This window comes from Oncorhynchus kisutch, linkage group LG6, assembly GCF_002021735.2.
Source record: "Oncorhynchus kisutch isolate 150728-3 linkage group LG6, Okis_V2, whole genome shotgun sequence".
In the NCBI taxonomy this organism is placed as follows: domain Eukaryota; kingdom Metazoa; phylum Chordata; class Actinopteri; order Salmoniformes; family Salmonidae; genus Oncorhynchus; species Oncorhynchus kisutch.
The window spans coordinates 11084248-11108813 of NC_034179.2; the positions used below are offsets into that span (position 1 = coordinate 11084248).

The following is a 24566-nucleotide window of genomic DNA, read 5'->3' on the forward strand; positions in this document are numbered from 1 at the left end:
CTATGGGACTCCCAATCCGCCCTATGGGACTCCCAATCCGCCCTATGGGACTCCCAATCACGTCCGGATGTGATGCAGCCTGGATTTGAACCAGGTACAGCAGTGATGCCTATTGCGCTGAGATGCAGTGTCTTAGACCACTGCGCCACTCGGGAGCCATGTTAAAGCGGGGTCAGGTGAGGATCCCCCTCATTATGTTAAGCACTACGAGCGTCGGGGGGGGGGGGGGGGGACGTTACGTAAGTTCATTAAATTATTATGGTCATAATTATTGTGCAAGTGAGGGGTGAAGTAAGGTCTGTATGTGCACGCTTGCTGCAATGTGTTTCTGCTTGTCTGGCTGAGGCCGTCAGACGTGATCGTTAAGATTCCTTTTCCCGTCCTGGGGACCTTGTCACAAAACATCTGAGAGAAGGTCAGCGTGACAGACAGACAGACAGACATGGTATTAGGATCTTATACTAGACTAGGACCAACCACATCCACAACTACTAGTCTCTGTAAAATGTACTGCTCTATATCAGAGTTGTAATGAGATGTGGATATTCAGGTATTGCTTTGTTATTCACTACAAAACATTAAGAACACCTGCTCTTTTCCATGACACAGACTGTCCAGGTGAGTCCAGGTGAAAGCTATGATCCCTTATTGATGTCACTTGTTAAATCCACTTCAATCCGTCAAGATAAAGATGGATATTTAAGCCTGGTGTCAACTGAGACATGGATTGTGTATGTGTGCTATTCAGAGGGTGAATGGGAAAGACTAAAGATGTGTGACTTTGAACAGGGTCTGGTAGTAGGTGCCAGGTGCACCGGTTTGAGTGTGTCAAGAACTGCAACGCTGCTGGGTTTTTCATGCTCATCAGTTTCCCTTGTGTGTCAAGAATGGTCTACCACCCAAAGGTCATCCATTCCATTTGGACCAGCATTAGGTCAACATTCCTGTGGAACGCTTTCGACACCTTGTAGAGTCCATGCCCTGACACATTGAGTCTGTTCTGAGGGAGAACGGGGTGAAACTCCGTATTAGGAAGGTGTTCCTGATGTTTTGTACACCCAGTGTGTTTCGAAACAACGTTCATTTTGTGTGTTAGATTATAGGACATGGTTGTATTTGGACTGTTGTTGTGACATGTATAGCCTCTGTACTGCTTGAGTGTCCTAGACAGGCGGAGGGTTTCAATATAGTTTGATATAAACATGGTGGGTTCAGGAAGCTAGCTAGTACCTACTACCGTTACACAGGGCACCACGACTCTTCCATGTGACCCTCATGTCTACTGTCACATATCAGTTTAATAACCACCACACACACAGCACTCCCCTCCTCTACGCTAGGCTACGCTAACATAGCTCTGAGTGCTGCCTAGCCCCGTAATGGCAGAAATGTAACACGGTAGCAGAGCAGAGGACTGAGCACCCAGAATATTATACTAATGGTCTACTAATGAAAAGCTGTAGATGCCGTGTAGGAGCCGGCCGCGTAGGGAGCCGGCCGCGTAGGGAGCCGGCCGCGTAGGGAGCTGGCTCCCCTAGAGAGTGGAATGAAGGTCATGGGGGAACGGTAGGCAGTGGCAATGCAGCACTAGAAACACAGGTAGGTTGACTGGCTGGCTGTATATCACTGCAGCACTGGAAAAACAGGCAGACTGGCTGACTTGTTACATATCACTGCAGCACTGGAAAAACAGGCAGACTGGCTGACTTGTTACATATCACTGCAGTACTGGAAACAGACAGACTGGCTGACTTGTTACATATCACTGCAGTACTGGAAACAGACAGACTGGCTGACTGGCTGACTTGTTACATATCACTGCAGTACTGGAAACAGACAGACTGGCTGACTGGATGACTTGTTACATATCACTGCAGCACTGGAAACAGACAGACTGGCTGGCTGACTTGTTACATATCACTGCAGTACTGGAAACAGACAGACTGGCTGACTGGCTGACTTGTTACATATCACTGCAGTACGGGAAACAGACAGACTGGCTGACTGGATGACTTGTTACATATCACTGCAGTACTGGAAACAGACAGACAGACTGGCTGACTTGTTACGTATCACTGCAGTACTGGAAACAGACAGACTGGCTGGCTTGTTACATATCACTGCAGTACTGGAAACAGACAGACTGGCTGGCTGGCTGACTTGTTACATATCACTGCAGTTCTGGAAACGGACAGACTGGCTGGCTTGTTACATATCACTGCAGTACTGGAAACAGACTGGCTGGCTGGCTGACTTGTTACATATCACTGCAGCACTGGAAACAGACAGACTGGCTGGCTGACTTGTTACATATCACTGCAGTACTGGAAACAGACAGACTGGCTGGCTGGCTGACTTGTTACATAACACTGCAGTTCTGGAAACGGACAGACTGGCTGGCTTGTTACATATCACTGCAGTACTGGAAACAGACAGACTGGCTGGCTGGCTGGCTGGCTTGTTACATATCACTGCAGTACGGGAAACAGGCAGACTGGCTGACTGGCTACATATCACTGCAGTACTGGAAACAGACTGGCTGGCTGGCTGACTTGTTACATATCACTGCAGCACTGGAAACAGACAGACTGGCTGGCTGACTTGTTACATATCACTGCAGCACTGGAAACAGACAGACTGGCTGGCTGACTTGTTACATATCACTGCAGTACTGGAAACAGACAGACTGGCTGGCTGACTTGTTACATATCACTGCAGTTCTGGAAACAGACAGACTGGCTGACTTGTTACATATCACTGCAGCACTGGAAACAGACAGACTGGCTGGCTGGCTGACTTGTTACATATCACTGCAATTCTGGAAACAGACAGACTGGCTGGCTGACTTGTTACATATCACTGCAGTTCTGGAAACGGACAGACTGGCTGGCTTGTTACATATTACTGCAGTACTGGAAACAGACAGACTGGCTGGCTGGCTGACTTGTTACATATCACTGCAGTACTGGAAACAGACAGACTGGCCGCGTAGGGAGCCGGCCGCGTAGGGAGCCGGCCGCGTAGGGAGCTGGCTCCCCTAGAGAGTGGAATGAAGGTCATGGGGGAACGGTAGGCAGTGGCAATGCAGCACTAGAAACACAGGTAGGTTGACTGGCTGGCTGTATATCACTGCAGCACTGGAAAAACAGGCAGACTGGCTGACTTGTTACATATCACTGCAGTTCTGGAAACGGACAGACTGGCTGACTGGATGACTTGTTACATATCACTGCAGTACTGGAAACAGACAGACTGGCTGGCTGGCTGGCTTGTTACATATCACTGCAGTACTGGAAACAGACAGACTGGCTGGATGACTTGTTACGTATCACAGCAGTACTGGAAACAGACAGACTGGCTGGCTGACTGGCTTGTTACATATCACTGCAGTACGGGAAACAGGCAGACTGGCTGACTGGCTACATATCACTGCAGTACTGGAAACAGACTGGCTGGCTGGCTGACTTGTTACATATCACTGCAGTACTGGAAACAGACAGACTGGCTGGCTGACTTGTTACATATCACTGCAGTACTGGAAACAGACAGACTGGCTGGCTGACTTCAAATCAAATCAAATTTATTTATATAGCCCTTCGTACATCAGCTGATATCTGAAAGTGCTGTACAGAAACCCAGCCTAAAACCCCAAACAGCATATCACTGCAGTTCTGGAAACGGACAGACTGGCTGTCTTGTTACATATCACTGCAGTACTGGAAACAGACAGACTGGCTGGCTGGCTGGCTTGTTACATATCACTGCAGTACGGGAAACAGGCAGACTGGCTACATATCACTGCAGTACTGGAAACAGACTGGCTGGCTGGCTGACTTGTTACATATCACTGCAGCACTGGAAACAGACAGACTGGCTGGCTGACTTGTTACATATCACTGCAGTACTGGAAACAGACAGACTGGCTGGCTGACTTGTTACATATCACTGCAGTTCTGGAAACGGACAGACTGGCTGGCTTGTTACATATCACTGCAGTACTGGAAACAGACAGACTGGCTGGCTGGCTGGCTTGTTACATATCACTGCAGTACGGGAAACAGGCAGACTGGCTACATATCACTGCAGCACTGGAAACAGACAGACTGGCTGGCTGACTTGTTACATATCACTGCAGTTCTGGAAACAGACAGACTGGCTGGCTGACTTGTTACATATCACTGCAGTTCTGGAAACGGACAGACTGGCTGGCTTGTTACATATCACTGCAGTTCTGGAAATGGACAGACTGGCTGGCTTGTTACAGATCACTGCAGTACTGGAAACAGACAGACTGGCTGGCTGACTTGTTACGTATCACTGCAGTACTGGAAACAGACAGACTGGCTGGCTGGCTGACTTGTTACATATCACTGCAGTACGGGAAACAGACAGACTGGCTGGCTGGCTGGCTGACTTGTTACATATCACTGCAGTTCTGGAAACAGACAGACTGGCTGACTTGTTACATATCATTGCAGCACTGGAAACAGACAGACTGGCTGGCTGGCTGACTTGTTACATATCACTGCAGTACGGGAAACAGACAGACTGGCTGGCTGGCTGGCTGACTTGTTACATATCACTGCAGTTCTGGAAACAGACAGACTGGCTGACTGGCTACATATCACTGCAGTACTGGAAACAGACTGGCTGGCTGGCTGACTTGTTACATATCACTGCAGTACTGGAAACAGACAGACTGGCTGACTGGATGACTTGTTACGTATCACTGCAGTACTGGAAACAGACAGACTGGCTGGCTGGCTGACTTGTTACATATCACTGCAGTTCTGTAAACGGACAGACTGGCTGGCTTGTTACATATCACTGCAGTACTGGAAACAGACAGACTGGCTGGCTGGCTGGCTTGTTACATATCACTGCAGTACGGGAAACAGGCAGACTGGCTGACTGGCTACATATCACTGCAGTACTGGAAACAGACTGGCTGGCTGGCTGACTTGTTACATATCACTGCAGTACGGGAAACAGACAGACTGGCTGGCTGGCTGACTTGTTACATATCACTGCAGTTCTGGAAACAGACAGACTGGCTGACTGGCTACATATCACTGCAGTACTGGAAACAGACTGGCTGGCTTGCTGACTTGTTACATATCACTGCAGTTCTGGAAACGGACAGACTGGCTGGCTTTTTACATATCACTGCAGTACTGGAAACAGACAGACTGGCTGGCTGACTTGTTACATATCACTGCAGTACTGGAAACAGACAGACTGGCTGGCTGACTTGTTACATATCACTGCAGTTCTGGAAACGGACAGACTGGCTGCCTTGTTACATATCACTGCAGTTCTGGAAACAGACAGACTGGCTGACTTGTTACGTATCACTGCAGTACTGGAAACAGACAGACTGGCTGGCTGGCTGACTTGTTACATATCACTGCAGTTCTGGAAACAGACAGACTGGCTGACTTGTTACGTATCACTGCAGTACTGGAAACAGACAGACTGGCTGGCTGGCTGGCTGACTTGTTACATATCACTGCAGTACGGGAAACAGACAGACTGGCTGGCTGGCTGACTTGTTACATATCACTGCAGTTCTGGAAACAGACAGACTGGCTGACTTGTTACATATCATTGCAGCACTGGAAACAGACAGACTGGCTGGCTGGCTGGCTGACTTGTTACATATCACTGCAGTTCTGGAAACAGACAGACTGGCTGACTTGTTACATATCACTGCAGCACTGGAAACAGACAGACTGGCTGGCTGGACTTGTTACATATCACTGCAGTTCTGGAAACGGACAGACTGGCTGGCTTGTTACATATCATTGCAGCACTGGAAACAGACAGACTGGCTGGCTGGCTGACTTGTTACATATCACTGCAGTTCTGGAAACAGACAGACTGGCTGGCTGGCTGACTTGTTACATATCACTGCAGTTCTGGAAACAGACAGACTGGCTGACTTGTTACGTATCACTGCAGTACTGGAAACAGACAGACTGGCTGGCTGGCTGACTTGTTACATATCACTGCAGTACGGGAAACAGACAGACTGGCTGGCTGGCTGACTTGTTACATATCACTGCAGTTCTGGAAACAGACAGACTGGCTGACTTGTTACATATCATTGCAGCACTGGAAACAGACAGACTGGCTGGCTGGCTGACTTGTTACATATCACTGCAGTTCTGGAAACAGACAGACTGGCTGACTTGTTACATATCACTGCAGCACTGGAAACAGACAGACTGGCTGGCTGGACTTGTTACATATCACTGCAGTTCTGGAAACGGACAGACTGGCTGGCTTGTTACATATCATTGCAGCACTGGAAACAGACAGACTGGCTGGCTGGCTGACTTGTTACATATCACTGCAGTTCTGGAAACAGACAGACTGGCTGACTGGCTACATATCACTGTAGTACTGGAAACAGACTGGCTGGTTTTCTGACTTGTTACATATCACTGCAGCACTGGAAACAGACAGACTGGCTGGCTGGCTGACTTGTTACGTATCACTGCAGTACTGGAAACAGACAGACTGGCTGACTTGTTACATATCACTGCAGTACTGGAAACAGACAGACTGGCTGGCTGGCTGACTTGTTACATATCACTGCAGTTCTGGAAACAGACAGACTGGCTGACTTGTTACATATCATTGCAGCACTGGAAACAGACAGACTGGCTGGCTGGCTGGCTGGCTGGCTGACTTGTTACATATCACTGCAGTTCTGGAAACAGACAGACTGGCTGACTTGTTACATATCACTGCAGCACTGGAAACAGACAGACTGGCCTGCTGGACTTGTTACATATCACTGCAGTTCTGGAAACGGACAGACTGGCTGGCTTGTTACATATCATTGCAGCACTGGAAACAGACAGACAGACTGGCTGGCTGGCTGACTTGTTACATATCACTGCAGTTCTGGAAACAGACAGACTGGCTGACTGGCTACATATCACTGCAGTACTGGAAACAGACTGGCTGGTTTTCTGACTTGTTACATATCACTGCAGCACTGGAAACAGACAGACTGGCTGGCTGGCTGACTTGTTACGTATCACTGCAGTACTGGAAACAGACAGACTGGCTGACTTGTTACATATCACTGCAGTACTGGAAACAGACAGACTGGCTGGCTGGCTGACTTGTTACATATCACTGCAGTACGGGAAACAGACAGACTGGCTGGCTGGCTGACGTGTTACATATCACTGCAATTCTGGAAACAGACAGACTGGCTGGCTTGTTACATATCACTGCAGTACTGGAAACAGACAGACTGGCTGGCTGGCTGACTTGTTACATATCACTGCAGTACGGGAAACAGACAGACTGGCTGGCTGGCTGACTTGTTACATATCACTGCAGTTCTGGAAACAGACAGACTGGCTGACTTGTTACGTATCACTGCAGTACTGGAAACAGACAGACTGGCTGGCTGGCTGACTTGTTACATATCACTGCAGTACGGGAAACAGACAGACTGGCTGGCTGGCTGACTTGTTACATATCACTGCAGTTCTGGAAACAGACAGACTGGCTGACTTGTTACGTATCACTGCAGTACTGGAAACAGACAGACTGGCTGGCTGGCTGACTTGTTACATATCACTGCAGTACGGGAAACAGACAGACTGGCTGGCTGGCTGACTTGTTACATATCACTGCAGTTCTGGAAACAGACAGACTGGCTGACTTGTTACATATCACTGCAGCACTGGAAACAGACAGACTGGCTGGCTGGACTTGTTACATATCACTGCAGTTCTGGAAACGGACAGACTGGCTGGCTTGTTACATATCATTGCAGCACTGGAAACAGACAGACTGGCTGGCTGGCTGACTTGTTACATATCACTGCAGTTCTGGAAACAGACAGACTGGCTGACTGGCTACATATCACTGTAGTACTGGAAACAGACTGGCTGGTTTTCTGACTTGTTACATATCACTGCAGCACTGGAAACAGACAGACTGGCTGGCTGGCTGACTTGTTACGTATCACTGCAGTACTGGAAACAGACAGACTGGCTGACTTGTTACATATCACTGCAGTACTGGAAACAGACAGACTGGCTGGCTGGCTGACTTGTTACATATCACTGCAGTACGGGAAACAGACAGACTGGCTGGCTGGCTGACGTGTTACATATCACTGCAATTCTGGAAACAGACAGACTGGCTGGCTTGTTACATATCACTGCAGTACTGGAAACACAGGCTACATCCTGGCTGGCCCATGTTTAAAGAGAAGGAGAGAGAATTGATGTGGTCTGCTTCATGTTTTCCATATCTCCTACAGAGTGGGCGCGCTGTGTAATTTAAAGACGAGCAGTAGAAAGATCAGCTAGATATATTGGATGGTGTTGTTTAGGCCTGAAGGGTTAGAATGATGTTTGAGTGCCGTTAAGGATGGTTTGATAGTAAAAAAAAAATTTAAAAAAATGAAAGGCATGTTGAAAAAGTCATTTTTTTCAGTTGAACGTCATACTGTAAACTGATACATTTCAGTCAACGGGTTGATACCTGACAGACGACATGCTATTTGACCCCAAACAGACATGTAATGTAAAGGGCCAGTTGGACTGAGACTAATGAAGATGACAACAGGAAATGTTCCTAATCCTGTTGCGTCAGTCATCTAGTGAAGACCCACGTCACATGGGGACGCACCTACTGTTTATATAAACAAACAGGCCTCCCTCGTCATAGCTTAAGACCTATCTGTGGTGTTGGGTTCTGTCATTAGTGTCTGGTGTTGGGTTCTATCATTAGTGTCTGGTGTTGGGTTCTATCATTAGTGTCTGGTGTTGGGTTCTATCATTAGTGTCTGGTGTTGGGTTCTATCATTAGTGTCTGTGGTGTTTGGTTCTATCATTAGTGTCTGTGGTGTTGGGTTCTATCATTAGTGTCTGTCCTATCTGAAAGCAGTGACCACTAGGCTGATAGATCTGTGTAGGGGGGACCAGGCGTGTTGAACAGGCAGACTGAGAGAGTGGGACTGTTACAATAGACGGTCAACAGAGAACAGATGATGTCACAGGGCTGAACAGAACAGATGGGTGTGGATTCAGCCATGGTACTCTGACAGGGGTGGCTGGCTTGGTTCAGGCTTGCCAGGCAGAGTAGAGTCATTGCGTCACGCTTTGCCATGTGGGTAACAGAACCCTTACCCCCCCCTCCCCCCCTGCTCCTCTCATTACAGGAGACAGCAGCAGCAGAGACCTCCGGGAGGAGGAGGAGACAGGAAGACCCAGAATCCTCAGCAGCAGTCGCCACAACGACAACAACCTCCATCTCAACAACAACCGGTCAATCAGCAACAGAATGACCAGCAGCAGCCCGGGCCGGGGGGTCATGGTAGATACCCTCGTGACCAACAGCAGCAGCAGGGAGGACAGCGTGGAGGTAGCCACGGGCAACAGTTCCAGGGCCACGGCGGGCAGCGTCAGGGACCTCCCCACCACGGCTATAGCCAGAATCGCCGCTGGCACCACAACCAGAAGGGGCAGGGGGTAGGACAGGGACTGCAGGGGCAAGGGGGCCCGGCAGGTGACAGGGACAGGGGGGCAACCACAACGGGAGACAGGGACCGAGGGGGGGCAACCACAACGGGAGACAGGGACCGAGGGGGGGCAACCACAATGGGAGACAGGGACCGAGGGGGGGCACCAACGGGAGACAGGGACAGGGGGACACCAACGGGAGCCAGGGACAGGGGGGCACCAATGGGAGACAGGGACAGGGGGGCACCAATGGGAGACAGGGACAGGGGGGGGGCACCAATGGGAGACAGGGACAGAGGGGGGGCAACCACAACGGGAGACAGGGACAGAGGGGGGGCACCAACGGGAGACAGGGACAGGGGGGCACCAACGGGAGACAGGGACAGGGGGGCACCAACGGGAGACAGGGACAGGGGGGCACCAACGGGAGACAGGGACAGGGGGGCACCAACGGGAGACAGGGACAGGGGGGCACCAACGGGAGACAGGGACAGGGGGGCACCAACGGGAGACAGGGACAGGGGGGCACCAACGGGAGACAGGGACAGGGGGGCACCAACGGGAGACAGGGACAGAGGGGGGGCACCAACGGGAGACAGGGACAGAGGGGGGGCACCAACGGGAGACAGGGACAGAGGGGGGGCACCAACGGGAGACAGGGACAGAGGGGGGGCAACCACAACGGGAGACAGGGACGGGGGGGCAACCACAACGGGAGACGGGGACAGGGGGGCACCGACGGGAGACGGGGACAGGGGGGCACCGACGGGAGACGGGGACAGGGGGGCACCGACGGGAGACTGGGACAGAGGGGGGGCACCGACGGGAGACATGGACAGAGGGGGGGCAAACACAACGGGAGACAGGGACAGAGGCGGGGCAACCACAACGGGAGACAGGGACAGAGGGGGGGCAACCACAACGGGAGACGGGGACAGGGGGGTGGCACCACTCAGAAACACCAAAGAGACAAAGAATGTGAAGGCAGAGGAGACCAGCACCAGGCTGGAGACAGAGAGCTCCAGGGGCCCCAGTGAGGGGCTTCCCAGCCAGCCTGGGGGCCAGGAGAAGGGCCAGAGCCCAACGGGGAGTGACAAGCACAGGGAGAGCCAGCTGGACGAGGGCCCTAAAGTCAGCCTGCTGCAGTCATCCAAGGAGAGGCTGAGGAGGAGGCTAAAAGACAAGGTAAACTAAATATCTTTACTGTCTTATCTATCTGCCAATCACCATCAGTCTTAGGCAGGCCATGGCCACGCCCTCCCCTTTCGACACACATGCACACAGTAATCATTTTAGATGAATACACATTCATATACACACACACACCACACACACACACACACATGGGTTGCTGAGTCTATTTGGTAGGTGGGGGTGCAACTCTCTAATTCATTAAAGAACAGTGGGGGCATCCCGAGTGGCGCAAGGCACTGCATCAGTGTTTGAGGCATCACTACAGACTCTGGTTCGAGTCCCAGGCTGTGTCACAACCGGCCGTGATCGAGAGTCCCATAAAGCGCACAATTGGCCCAGTGTCGTCCGGGTTGGGGGAGGGTTTGGCCCAGTGTCGTCTGGGTTAGGGGAGGGTTTGGCCCAGTGTCGTCTGGGTTAGGGGAGGGTTTGTTCCAGTGTCATCTGGGTTAGGGGAGGGTTTAGTCCAGTGTCGTCTGGGTTTGGCCCAGTGTCGTCCGGGTTAGGGGAGGGTTTGGTCCAGTGTCGTCTGGGTTAGGGGAGGGTTTGGTCCAGCGTCGTCCGGGTTAGGGGAGGGTTTGGCCCAGTGTCGTCTGGCTTTGGTCCAGTGTCGTCCGGGTTAGGGGAGGGTTTGGTCCAGAGTCGTCCGGGTTAGGGGAGGGTTTGGTCCAGTGTCGTCCAGGTTAGGGGAGGGTTTGGCCCAGCGTCGTCTGGGTTAGGGGAGGGTTTGGCCCAGTGTCGTCCGGGTTAGGGGAGGGTTTGGCCCAGTGTCGTCCGGGTTAGGGGAGGGTTTGGTCCAGTGTCGTCTGGGTTAGGGGAGGGTTTGGTCCAGCGTCGTCTGGGTTAGGGGAGGGTTTGGCCCAGTGTCGTCTGGCTTTGGTCCAGTGTCGTCCGGGTTAGGGGAGGGTTTGGTCCAGAGTCGTCCGGGTTAGGGGAGGGTTTGGTCCAGTGTCGTCCAGGTTAGGGGAGGGTTTGGCCCAGCGTCGTCTGGGTTAGGGGAGGGTTTGGCCCAGCGTCGTCTGGGTTAGGGGAGGGTTTGGCCCAGCGTCGTCTGGGTTAGGGGAGGGTTTGGCCCAGCGTCGTCTGGGTTAGGGGAGGGTTTGGCCCAGCGTCGTCTGGGTTAGGGGAGGGTTTGGCCCAGCGTCGTCTGGGTTAGGAGAGGGTTTGGCCCAGCGTCGTCTGGGTTAGGAGAGGGTTTGGCCCAGCGTCGTCTGGGTTAGGGGAGGGTTTGGCCCAGCGTCGTCTGGGTTAGGGGAGGGTTTGGCCCAGCGTCGTCTGGGTTAGGGGAGGGTTTGGCCCAGCGTCGTCCGGGTTAGGGGAGGGTTTGGCCCAGCGTCGTCTGGGTTAGGGGAGGGTTTGGCCCAGCGTCGTCCGGGTTAGGGGAGGGTTTGGCCCAGCGTCGTCCGGGTTAGGGGAGGGTTTGGCCCAGCGTCGTCCGGGTTAGGGGAGGGTTTGGCCGGAGGGGGCTTTACTTGGCTCATTGCGCTCTAGCAACTCCTTGTGGCTTGCCGGGCGCCTGCAGGCTGACTCCTTGTGGCGTGCCGGGCCAAACCCTCCCCGGGCGCCTGCAGGCTGATTTTCAACAGTGTTTCCTCCGACACATTGGTGCGGCTGGCTTCCGGGTTAAGCGGGTGGGTGTTAAGAAGCGTGGTTTGGCAGGTCATATTTCAGAGGACGCATGACTCAACCTTCACCTCTCCCGAGCCTGTTGGGGAGTAGGAACGATGAGACAAGATTGAAATTGAATCGCAATTGGATATCATGAAACAGGGGGTTAAACATAAACAAACAGTAGAGGCTTGTCTGTAGACTCTGATGTCGTGGGTCAACTTCTCTTGTAGCATGACTCATTACTTTTGTCTGTTTAGTTCTTAACCTAAGTGTCTAAGGCGCGGCCGCTCCTCTCCCCCTTACAGCCTGCGACAACCAGACAGAGATTAACAGACTGCTTCAAACACAGGCTGAGGCTCAGATGGAAGCCTGCTCCCTATGTAGTGCACTCCTTTTGACTATAGGCTCTAGTCAAGTAGTGCACTATATAAGGCATAGCGTGCAATTTGGAATGAGACCAGAGACAGGAATTTACCTAAATGGGAGGAAACATGGGACATTATCCACAGTCAGATCCCTGTCACGTTTGGTGTTCAGGGTTGTATTCATTAAGGCACACCGTAGCAAAACTGTTTGCAACGTAGAACGAAAACTGCGCTTCTAATTGAATAATTCCAGGTAGTACCTGATTCAGGACACTTTCTTTAATTTGATGCCAAATGAATAAGACCATTATAGCAGAGGTAGACAAACCTGTTCCTGGAAATGCAGCATTTACTGTTTCACCTAGGCCCCACACCTCACCAACTGAGCTAATTGGTCAGTTCAGTGATTGCCTATATTCAACACACCTGGTCTTCCAGGTTGGTTACATCAAAAACACATCCAGGGTTGCCTCTACCCCCTGCAGTGTAGCCTGCTCCTCATTAAGGCTAGCTCTGTGTGCTGCGTTTTACAGTGACAATACCCTGACCCTCCCCTGTAGACTCACTGACACGGTGTTAAGAAGCATATTGATGATGTCATATCCTGTATCTGTTGTCAAACCATATTTCCTCTCTCAGGGGTTTCACTTCCTGTGTAAGTGGTTTGGTTAAACATCTATTGAGCACAGAAATGCACCATGCTTGTTCATATGTCAGCTCAAATACATGATAACGAAGCTGGGGGTTTTATGACCAGGCAGAGTCCCAGACACAATTAAGATGAGCTCCAGACTGAAAGGCTGTGATTCTCCATTGACCAGGATTTTTTGTATTCTGCTGTTCTCCAGGAGGAGGCTGTGGTGTCTCCGGTCGGGCCCCAGCGGAGCCGCATGCACCGCCTGCTGGAGATCCTGAACAGCATGAGGAGCAACAGAGCCGGGGTGGACAGCCAGCTCAGCTCCTTCATGGAGGAGGCCCAGAGCTCGACCCAGTCAGAGGAGACCCTGGCCCAGATAGTCAGCACCATCTATGACAAGGCCCTCAGCGACAGGAGCTTTGCTGCTACTGCTGCAAGGCTCTGTGACAAGATGGCCCTGTTCATGGTGGAGGGGACCAAGTTTAGGTCACTACTGCTCAATATGTTACAGGTGAGGGAGGGGGGGGGGTGTGTGCGTGCATGCATTCCTGTCTGTCTCAGACACGCGTCACACACAGTCACTATCTCAGTGTTTAGGTGTGGATGGTCATAATTGGTGTCAGTGGCTGTGTGTGACGTGGGGTAAATGTGACAGCTAATGAACCACCAAGACTCTTCCTAGAGCTGGCTGCCCAGCCAAACTGAGCGATCATGGGAGAAGGGCCTTGGTCAGGGAGGTGATCAAGAACCCAATGGTCACTCTAACAGAGCTCCAGAGTTCTACTGTGGGGATGGGAGAACCTTCCAGAAGGACAACCATATCTGCAGCACTCCACCAATCAGGCCTTTATGGTAGTGGCCATTTGTATTTCATATACCTTTGACTATTGGATGTTCTTATAGGCACTTTAGTATTGCCAGCCTAATCTCAGGAGTTGATAGGCTTGAAGCAATGCTCAAGCATTGCTAAGAGCTGCTGGCAAACACAGGAAAGTGCTGTTTGAATGAATGCTTACGAGCCTGCTGCTGCCGACCACCACTCAGTCAGACTGCTCTATCAAATCATAGACTTAATTATAATATAGTAAACACACAGAAATACGAGCCTTAGGTCATTAATATGGTCAAATCTGGAAACTATCATATCGAAAACAAAATGTTTATTCTTTCAGTGAAATATGGAACCGTTCCGTATTTTATCTAACGGGTGGCATCCATAAGTCTAAATATTGCTGTTACATTGCACAACCTTCAGTGTTATGTCATAATTATGTAAAATTCTGGCAAATTAATTACTGTCTTTGTTAGGAAGAAATGGTCTTCACACAGTTCCGCAACGAGCCAGGCGGCCCAAACTGCTGCATATACCCTGACTCTGCTTGCACAGAACGCAAGAGAAGTGACACAATTTACCTAGTTAAAATAAATTCATGTTTGCAGGTAATGGTAACTAAATATGCAGGTTTAAAAAAATATATATATACTTGTGTATTGATTTTAAGAAAGGCATTGATGTTTATGGTTAGGTACATTGGTGCAACGACAGTGCTTTTTTCGCGAATTTTTTTTATTTATTTTTTTATTTCACCTTTATTTAACCAGGTAGGCTAGTTGAGAACACCTTTATTTAACCAGGTAGGCTAGTTGAGAACACCTTTATTTAACCAGGTAGGCTAGTTGAGAACAAGTTCTCATTTGCAACTGCGACCTGGCCAAGATAAAGCATAGCAGTGTGAGCAGACAACAAAGAGTTACACATGGAGTAAACAATTAACAAGTCAATAACACAGTAGAAACCAAAGGGGGAGTCTATATACAATGTGTGCAAAAGGCATGAGGAGGTAGGCAAATAATTACAATTTTGCAGATTAACACTGGAGTGATGAATGATCAGATGGTCATGTACAGGTAGAGATATTGGTGTGCAAAAGAGCAGAAAAGTAAATAAATAAAAACAGTATGGGGATGAGGTAGGTGAGAAAGGGTGGGCTATTTACCAATAGACTATGTACAGCTGCAGCGATCGGTTAGCCGCTCAGATAGCTGATGTTTGAAGTTGGTGAGGGAGATAAAAGTCTCCAACTTCAGCGATTTTTTTGCAATTCGTTCCAGTCACAGGCAGCAGAGTACTGGAACGAAAGGCGGCCAAATGAGGTGTTGGCTTTAGGGATGATCAGTGAGATACACCTGTTGGAGCGCGTGCTACGGATGGGTGTTGCCATCGTGACCAGTGAGCTGAGATAAGCCGGAGCTTTACCTAGCATGGACTTGTAGGTGACCTGGAGCCAGTGGGTCTGGCGACGAATATGTAGCGAGGGCCAGCCGACTAGAGCATACAAGTCGCAGTGGTGGGTGGTATAAGGTGCTTTAGTGACGAAACGGATGGCACTGTGATAGACTGCATCCAGTTTGCTGAGTAGAGTGTTGGAAGCCATTTTGTAGATGACATCGCCGAAGTCGAGGATCGGTAGGATAGTCAGTTTTACTAGGGTAAGCTTGGCGGCGTGAGTGAAGGAGGCTTTGTTGCGGAATAGAAAGCCGACTCTTGATTTGATTTTCGATTGGAGATGTTTGATATGAGTCTGGAAGGAGAGTTTGCAGTCTAGCCAGACACCTAGGTACTTATAGACGTCCACATATTCTAGGTCGGAACCATCCAGGGTGGTGATGCTAGTCGGGCATGCGGGTGCAGGCAGCGACCGGTTGAAAAGCATGCATTTGGTTTTACTAGCGTTTAAGAGCAGTTGGAGGCCACGGAAGGAGTGTTGTATGGCATTGAAGCTTGTTTGGAGGTTAGATAGCACAGTGTCCAAAGACGGGCCGAAGGTTTATAGAATGGTGTCGTCTGCGTAGAGGTGGATCAGGGAATCGCCCGCAGCAAGAGCAACATCATTGATATACACAGAGAAAAGAGTCGGCCCGAGAATTGAACCCTGTGGCACCCCCATAGAGACTGCCAGAGGACCAGACAGCATGCCCTCCGATTTGACGCACTGAACTCTGTCTGCAAAGTAATTGGTGAACCAGGCAAGGCAGTCATCCGAAAAAACCGAGGCTTCTGAGTCTGCCGATAAGAATATGGTGATTGACAGAGTCGAAAGCCTTGGCAAGGTCGATGAAGACGGCTGCACAGTACTGTCTTTTATCGATGGCGGTTATGATATCGTTGAGTACCTTGAGTGTGGCTGAGGTGCACCCATGACCGGCTCGGAAACCAGATTGCACAGCGGAGAAGGTGCGGTGGGATTCGAGATGGTCAGTGACCTGTTTGTTGACTTGGCTTTCGAAGACCTTAGATAGGCAGGGCAGGATGGATATAGGTCTGTAACAGTTTGGGTCCAGGGTGTCTCCCCCTTTGAAGAGGGGGATGACTGCGGCAGCTTTCCAATCCTTGGGGATCTCAGACGATATGAAAGAGAGGTTGAACAGGCTGGTAATAGGGGTTGCGACAATGGTGGCAGATAGTTTCAGAAATAGAGGGTCCAGATTGTCAAGCCCAGCTGATTTGTATGGGTCCAGGTTTTGCAGCTCTTTCAGAACATCTGCTATCTGGATTTGGTTAAAGGAGAACCTGGAGAGGCTTGGGCGAGGAGCTGCGGGGGGGGCGGAGCTGTTGGCCGAGGTTGAAGTAGCCAGGCGGAAGGCATGGCCAGCCGTTGAGAAATGCTTATTGAAGTTTTCGATAATCATGGATTTATCAGTGGTGACCGTGTTACCTAGCCTCAGTGCAGTGGGCAGCTGGGAGGAGGTGCTCTTGTTCTCCATGGACTTCACGGTGTCCCAGAACTTTTTGGAGTTGGAGCTACAGGATGCAAACTTCTGCCTGAAGAAGCTGGCCTTAGCTTTCCTGACTGACTGCGTGTATTGGTTCCGGACTTCCCTGAACAGTTGCATATCACGGGGACTATTCGATGCTATTGCAGTCCGCCACAGGATGTTTTTGTGCTGGTCGAGGGCAGTCAGGTCTGGGGTGAACCAAGGGCTGTATCTGTTCTTAGTTCTGCATTTTTTTAATGGAGCATGCTTATCTAAAATGGTGAGGAAGTTACTTTTAAAGAATGACCAGGCATCCTCAACTGACGGGATGAGGTCGATGTCCTTCCAGGATACCCGGGCCAGGTCGATTAGAAAGGCCTGCTCACAGAAGTGTTTTAGGGAGCGTTTGACAGTGATGAGGGGTGGTCGTTTGACTGCGGCTCCGTAGCGGATACAGGCAATGAGGCAGTGATCGCTGAGATCCTGGTTGAAGACAGCGGAGGTGTATTTGGAGGGCCAGTTGGTCAGGATGACGTCTATGAGGGTGCCCTTGTTTACAGAGTTAGGGTTGTACCTGGTGGGTTCCTTGATGATTTGTGTGAGATTGAGGGCATCTAGCTTAGATTGTAGGACTGGCGAGGTGTTAAGCATATCCCAGTTTAGGTCACCTAACAGAACAAACTCTGAAGCTAGATGGGGGCGATCAATTCACAAATGGTGTCCAGGGCACAGCTGGGAGCTGAGGGGGGTCGGTAGCAGGCGGCAACCGTGAGAGACTTATTTCTGGAGAGAGTAATTTTCAAAATTAGTAGTTCGAACTGTTTGGGTATGGACCTGGAAAGTATGACATTACTTTGCAGGCTATCTCTGCAGTAAACTGCAACTCCGCCCCCTTTGGCAGTTCTATCTTGACGGAAGATGTTAAAGTTGGGTATGGAAATCTCTGAATTTTTGGTGGCCTTCCTGAGCCAGGATTCAGACACAGCAAGGACATCAGGGTTAGCAGAGTGTGCTAAAGCAGTGAGTAAAACAAACTTAGGGAGGAGGCTTCTGATGTTGACATGCATGAAACCAAGGCTTTTTCGATCACAGAAGTCAACAAATGAGGGTGCCTGGGGACATGCAGGGCCTGGGTTTACCTCCACATCACCCGCGGAACAGAGAAGGAGTAGTATGAGGGTGCGGCTAAAGGCTATCAAAACTGGTCGCCTAGAGCGTTGGGGACAGAGAATAAGAGGAGCAGGTTTCTGGGCATGGTAGAATATATTCAGGGCATAATGCGCAGACAGGGGTATGGTGGGGTGCGCTTGTTAAATAATCACCCATTTGGCGAAGTTGAATTAGGCTGTGATTCGATGATGATAAATTAACAGGCACCGCATTGATTATTTGCAACGCAGGACAAGCTAGTTAAACTAGTAATATCATCAACCATGTGTAGTTATAACTAGTGATTATGTTAAGATTGATTGTTTTAATGCTAGCTAGCAACTTACCTTGGCTCCTTTCTGCACTCGCGTAACAGGTGGTCACGCAGTCTCCTCGTGGGTTGCAATATAATCGGCATTCATAAATTACCGATTGTTCTGAAAACTTGAAATCAGCCCTAATTAATCGGTCGACCTCTAGTGCCAAGCTTGTATCGTCATACCCAAGAAGACTCGAGGCTATTATCGCTGCCAAAGGTGCTTCAATAAATGTGCAAACATTTCTAAAAACCTGTTTTTGCTTTGTCATTATGGGGTATTGTGATGTCATTATGGGGTATTGTGTGTAGATTGATGAAGGAAAAAAACAATTTTATCCATTTTAGAATAAGGCTGTAATGTAACAAAATGTGGAAAAAGTCAAGGGGTCTGAATACTTTCGGGAATGCACTGTAAGTCAAGTGCTGAAAGATGCAGTTGAAGTCGGAAGTTGACATACACCTTAGACAAATACATTTAAACTCAGTTTTTCACAATTCCTGACATTTAACCCTAGTAAAAAAATACCTGTTTTAGGTCAGTTAGGATCACCTCTTTATTTTAAGAATGTGACATGTCAGAATAATAGTAGAGAGAATTATATATTTCAGCTTTTCTTTCTTTCATCACATTCTCAGTGGGTCAGCAGTTTACATACACTCAATTAGTGTTTGGTAGCATTGCCTTTAAATTGTTTAAATTGGGTCAAACGTTTCGGGTAGCCTTCCACAAGCTTCCCACAATAAGTTGGGTGAATTTTGGCCCAGTCCTCCTGATAGAGCTGGTGTTGCTGAGTCAGGTTTGTAGGCCTCCTTGCTCACACACGCTTTCTCAATTCTGACAACACATTCTTTATGGGATTGAGGTCAGGGCTTTGTGACGGGTGCCATTTGGGACACAGATCTAAGCAGAGTATGGCTCCTTAAATAGCTTGTTACTGATGGATATGGTGCCAAATCTCCACTCTTTAAACCCTCCTCTCCCCTTGTTCTCTACCCTCCTTCTCCCAATCACTCCTCTTCTCCTCTCCCCCTCTACCCCCCTCACTCCTCCTTCTCTACCCTCCTCTCCCCCTCTCACTCCCTTCTCTACCCTCCTCTCCCCCCTCTGTCTCCCCCACACTACCCCTCTCTACCCTCACTCACTCACTCACTCACCCACCCTCTTTACCCTCCTCTCCACCTCACTCCCGCCTCTCTTCCCTCCTCCCAATCACTCCCCTTCTCCTCTCCCCCTCCCTCCTCTCCCTCTCTACCCTCTCACTCCCCCTCAATCCTCCTCTCCCCCGCTCTACCCTCCTCTCCCCCTCCTCTCCCCTTCTCACTCCCCCCTCTTTACCCTCCTTCTCCCAATCACTCTCCCTCTCCTCTCCTCTCTCCCCTCCTCTCCCCCTCTCACTCCCCCTTCTCTCCTCCACTCTCCCTCTCCCCTTCTACCCTCCTCTCCCCCTCTCCCCTCCTCTTCTCTACCCTCCTCTTCCCCCACTACCCCTCTCACTCCCACTCCCACTTTACCCTCCTCACCCCCCTCTCACTCCCCCCTCTCTACCCTCCTCCCAATCACTCCCCTTCTCCTCGCCCCCTTTCACTCCCCCTCCTCTCTACCCTCTCACTCTCCTCTCCCCTTCTCACTCCCCCCTCTCTAGTCCACCTTCTCCCAATCACTCCCCTTCTCCTTTACCCCTACAGTGATCATTCTGTGTGTAGCCAGGCGGTGGTTTGGTTTGTCGGCTGGGTGCTAAGCGCCCGTACCTGTCTTTTAGGAAGCGAGTGCTATGCTTGTTTCCTCACCCTGGTGTCACGTTTCAGTTTCTCTGTCATCTACAGGAGCATTTCATGTTAAGCATCTATATCTCCCTTCTTATGTCATGTCTGTATGAATGCATAGTGGCCATTAACCTTACATCTGTATACAGCTCTGCACAGATTGTTTCATGCTGAACTCTGTCATTGTCAAGTTGATATAAAGTGTAGGTATTATCCATTAGTTCACTTCTGTTAACATGCAACACCCACAACGGTTAGTATTTTTATGCAAATGTTTTGCCCACTAAGACATGAGCATTACTTGGATTTTATAAACCTGCATTTGACTGTACTGTTACTGTACCATACAGCTGTGTGTAGGAGATCTGTCAGAACCAATTACCACCTGTACCTCCTCATTGACAAACAGAATCGAGTTGTACAGCCAAGGATGCCACCCTATAACCCAAACAGACGTGGTTCTCTCTCTTCTTTTCTCTTTCTCTTTCTCTTCTCTCTCTTCTCTCTCTCTCTCTTTCTCTTCTCTCTCTTTCTCTCTCTCTCATTTCTCTCTCTCGATCTTTCTCTCTTCTCGTCTTCTTCTTTCTCTCCTTTCTCTCTTCTCTCTTTCTTCCTCTCTCTCTCTTTCTTCTCCTCTTCTTTCTTTCTTCTTCTTCTCTCGTTTCTTTCTCCCTCTTTCTTTCCTCTCTCCTTTTCTTTCTCTCTCTCTTTCTCTCCTCTCTTCTCTCTTCTTTCCTCTATCTTCTCTTCTTTCTCTCTCTCCTTTCTCTTTCTCTCTACTTTTCTCTCTCCCTTTCCTTCTCTCCTCCGTTCTCTCTCTTCTCTTTCATTCTCTCTTTCTCTCTCTCTTTCTCTCTCTTTCTCTCTTTCTCTCTTCTCTCTTTCTCTCTCTCTTTCTCTCTTTCATTCTCTCTTTCTCTCTTTCTCTCTCTCTCATTCTCTCTTTCATTCTCTCTTTCTCTCTTTCTCTCTCTCTCATTCTCTCTTTCATTCTCTCTCTTTCTTTTCTCTTTCTCTCTTTCTCTCTCTCTTTTCTCTCTCTCTCTCTCTCTCTCTCTTTCTCTCTCTTTCATATTAAATTCAATTCAAGGGCTTTATTGGCATGGGAAACATTGTGTTAGACATTGCCAAAGCAAGTTGAGGTAGAAAATACAAAGTGAATATATAAAATTACACATACATAAGTTTCAAAAACAGTAAAGACATTACAAATGTCATATTATATATATATATATACAGTGTCTCTAACAATGTACAAATGGCTAAAGGACACAAGATAAAATAAATAAGCATAAATATGGGTTGTATCATTTACAATGTGTTTGTTCTTCACTGGTTGCCCTTTTCTCGTGGCAACAGGTCACAAATCTTGCTGCTGTGATGGCACACTGTGGAATTTCACCCAGTAGATATGGGAGTTTTTTCAAAATTGGATTTGTTTTCGAATTCTTTGTGGATCTGTGTAATCTGAGGGAAATATGTCTCTCTAATATGGTCATACATTGGGCAGGAGGTTAGGAAGTGCAGCTCAGTTTCCACCTCATTTTGTGGGCAGTGAGCACATAGCCTGTCTTCTCTTGAGAGCCAAGTCTGCCTACGGCGGCCTTTCTCAATAGCAAGGCTATGCTCACTGAGTCTGTACATAGTCAAGGCTTTCCTTAATTTTGGGTCAGTCACAGTGGTCAGGTATTCTGCCGCTGTGTACTCTCTGTGTAGGGCCAAATAGCATTCTAGTTTGCTCTGTTTTTTTGTTAATTCTTTCCAATGTGTTAAGTAGTTATCTTTTTGTTTTCTCATGATTTGGTTGGGTCTAATTGTGCTGCTGTCCTGGGGCTCTGTAGTGTGTGTTTGTGTTTGTGAACAGAGCCCCAGGACCAGCTTGCTTAGGGGACTCTTCTCCAGGTTCATCTCTCTGTAGGTGATGGCTTTGTTATGGAAGGTTTGTGAATCGCTTCCTTTTAGGTGGTTGTAGAATTTAACAGCTCTTTTCTGGATTTTGATAATTAGTGGGTATCGGCCTAATTCTGCTCTGCATGCATTATTTGGTGTTCTACGTTGTACACGGAGGATATTTTTGCAGAATTCTGCGTGCAGAGTCTCAATTTGGTGTTTGTCCCATTTTGTGAAGTCTTGGTTGGTGAGCGGACCCCAGACCTCACAACCATAAAGGGCAATGGGCTCTATGACTGATTCAAGTATTTTTAGCCAGATCCTAATTGGTATGTTGAAATTTATGTTTCTTTTGATGGCATAGAATGCCCTTCTTGCCTTGTCTCTCAGATCGTTCACAGCTTTGTGGAAGTTACCTGTGGTGCTGATGTTTAGGCCAAGGTATGTATAGTTTTTTGTGTGCTCTAGGGCAACAGTGTCTAGATGGAATTTGTATTTGTGGTCCTGGTGACTGGACCTTTTTTGGAACACCATTATTTTGGTCTTACTGAGATTTACTGTCAGGGCCCAGGTCTGACAGAATCTGTGCATAAGATCTAGGTGCTGCTGTAGGCCCTCCTTGGTTGGTGACAGAAGCACCAGATCATCAGCAAACAGCAGACATTTGACTTCGGATTCTAGCAGGGGGAGGCCGGGTGCTGCAGACTTTTCTAGTGCCCTCGCCAATTCGTTGATATATATGTTGAAGAGGGTGGGGCTTAAGCTGCATCCCTGTCTAACCCCACGACCCTGTGTGAAGAAATGAGTGTGTTTTTTGCCAATTTTAACCGCACACTTGTTGTTTGTGTACATGGATTTTATAATGTCGTATGTTTTACCCCCAACACCACTTTCCATCAGTTTGTATAGCAGACCCTCATGCCAGATTGAGTCGAAGGCTTTTTTGAAATCAACAAAGCATGAGAAGACTTTGCCTTTGTTTTGGTTTGTTTGATTGTCAATTAGGGTGTGCAGGGTGAATACATGGTCTGTTGTACGGTAATTTGGTAAAAAGCCAATTTGACATTTGCTCAGTACATTGTTTTCATTGAGGAAATGTACGAGTCTGCTGTTAATAATAATGCAGAGGATTTTCCCAAGGTTACTGTTGACACATATTCCACGGTAGTTATTGGGGTCAAATTTGTCTCCACTTTTGTGGATTGGGGTGATCAGTCCATGGTTCCAAATATTGGGGAAGATGCCAGAGCTAAGAATGATGTTAAAGAGTTTTAGTATAGCCAATTGGAATTTGTTGTCTGTATATTTGATCATTTCATTGAGGATACCATCAACACCACAGGCCTTTTTGGGTTGGAGGGTTTTTTTATTTTGTCCTGTAACTCTTTCAATGTAATTGGAGAATCCAGTGGGTTCTGGTAGTCTTTAATAGTTGATTCTAAGATCTGTGTTTGATCATGTATATGTTTTTGCTCTTTATTCTTTGTTATAGAGCCAAAAAGATTGGAGAAGTGGTTTACCCATACATCTCCATTTTGGATAGATAATTCTTCGTGTTGTTGTTTGTTTAGTGTTTTCCAATTTTCCCAGAAGTGGTTAGAGTCTATGGATTCTTCAATTGCATTGAGCTGATTTCTGACATGCTGTTCCTTCTTTTTCCGTAGTGTATTTCTGTATTGTTTTAGTGATTCACCATAGTGAAGGCGTAGACTCAGGTTTTCCGGGTCTCTATGTTTTTGGTTGGACAGGTTTCTCAATTTCTTTCTTAGAAATTGTCATTATTGTTAATTTTCTTCGGTTTTCTATTTGAGATTTTTAGATTTGATAGGGAAGCTGAGAGGTCAAATATACTGTTAAGATTTTCTACTGCCAAGTTTACACCTTCACTATTACAGTGGAACGTTTTACCCAGGAAATTGTCTAAGAGGGATTGAATTTGTTGTTGCCTAATTGTTTTTTGGTAGGTTTCCAAACTGCATTCCTTCCATCTATAGCATTTCTTAATGTTACTCAGTTCCTTTGGCTTTGATGCCTCATGATTGAGTATTGCTCTGTTTAAGTAGACTGTGATTTTGCTGTGGTCTGATAGGGGTGTCAGTGGGCTGACTGTGAACGCTCTGAGAGACTCTGGGTTGAGGTCAGTGATAAAGTAGTCTACAGTACTACTGCCAAGAGATGAGCTATAGGTGTACCTACCATAGGAGTCCCCTCGAAGCCTACCGTTGACTATGTACATACCCAGCGTGCGACAGAGCTGCAGGAGTTGTGACCCGTTTTTGATGGTTATGTTGTCATAGTTGTGCCTAGGGGGGCATATGGGGGAGGGAATGCTGTCACCTCCAGGCAGGTGTTTGTCCCCTTGTGTGCTGAGGGTGTCAGGTTCTTGT

General features: G+C 48.6%; 1 protein-coding gene across 1 annotated transcript in view; it reads left to right on the forward strand.

Moving 5' to 3' along the window:
• ctif (CBP80/20-dependent translation initiation factor) overlaps positions 1-24566 on the forward strand; it is a 190777-nt gene that overhangs the window by 115506 nt on the left and 50705 nt on the right. The window contains exons 9-10 of the mRNA XM_031825897.1: positions 9197-10682; positions 13513-13812. Coding sequence (XP_031681757.1) covers positions 9197-10682; positions 13513-13812 — 1786 coding nt within the window. The remainder of the gene's footprint in view (positions 1-9196; positions 10683-13512; positions 13813-24566) is intronic.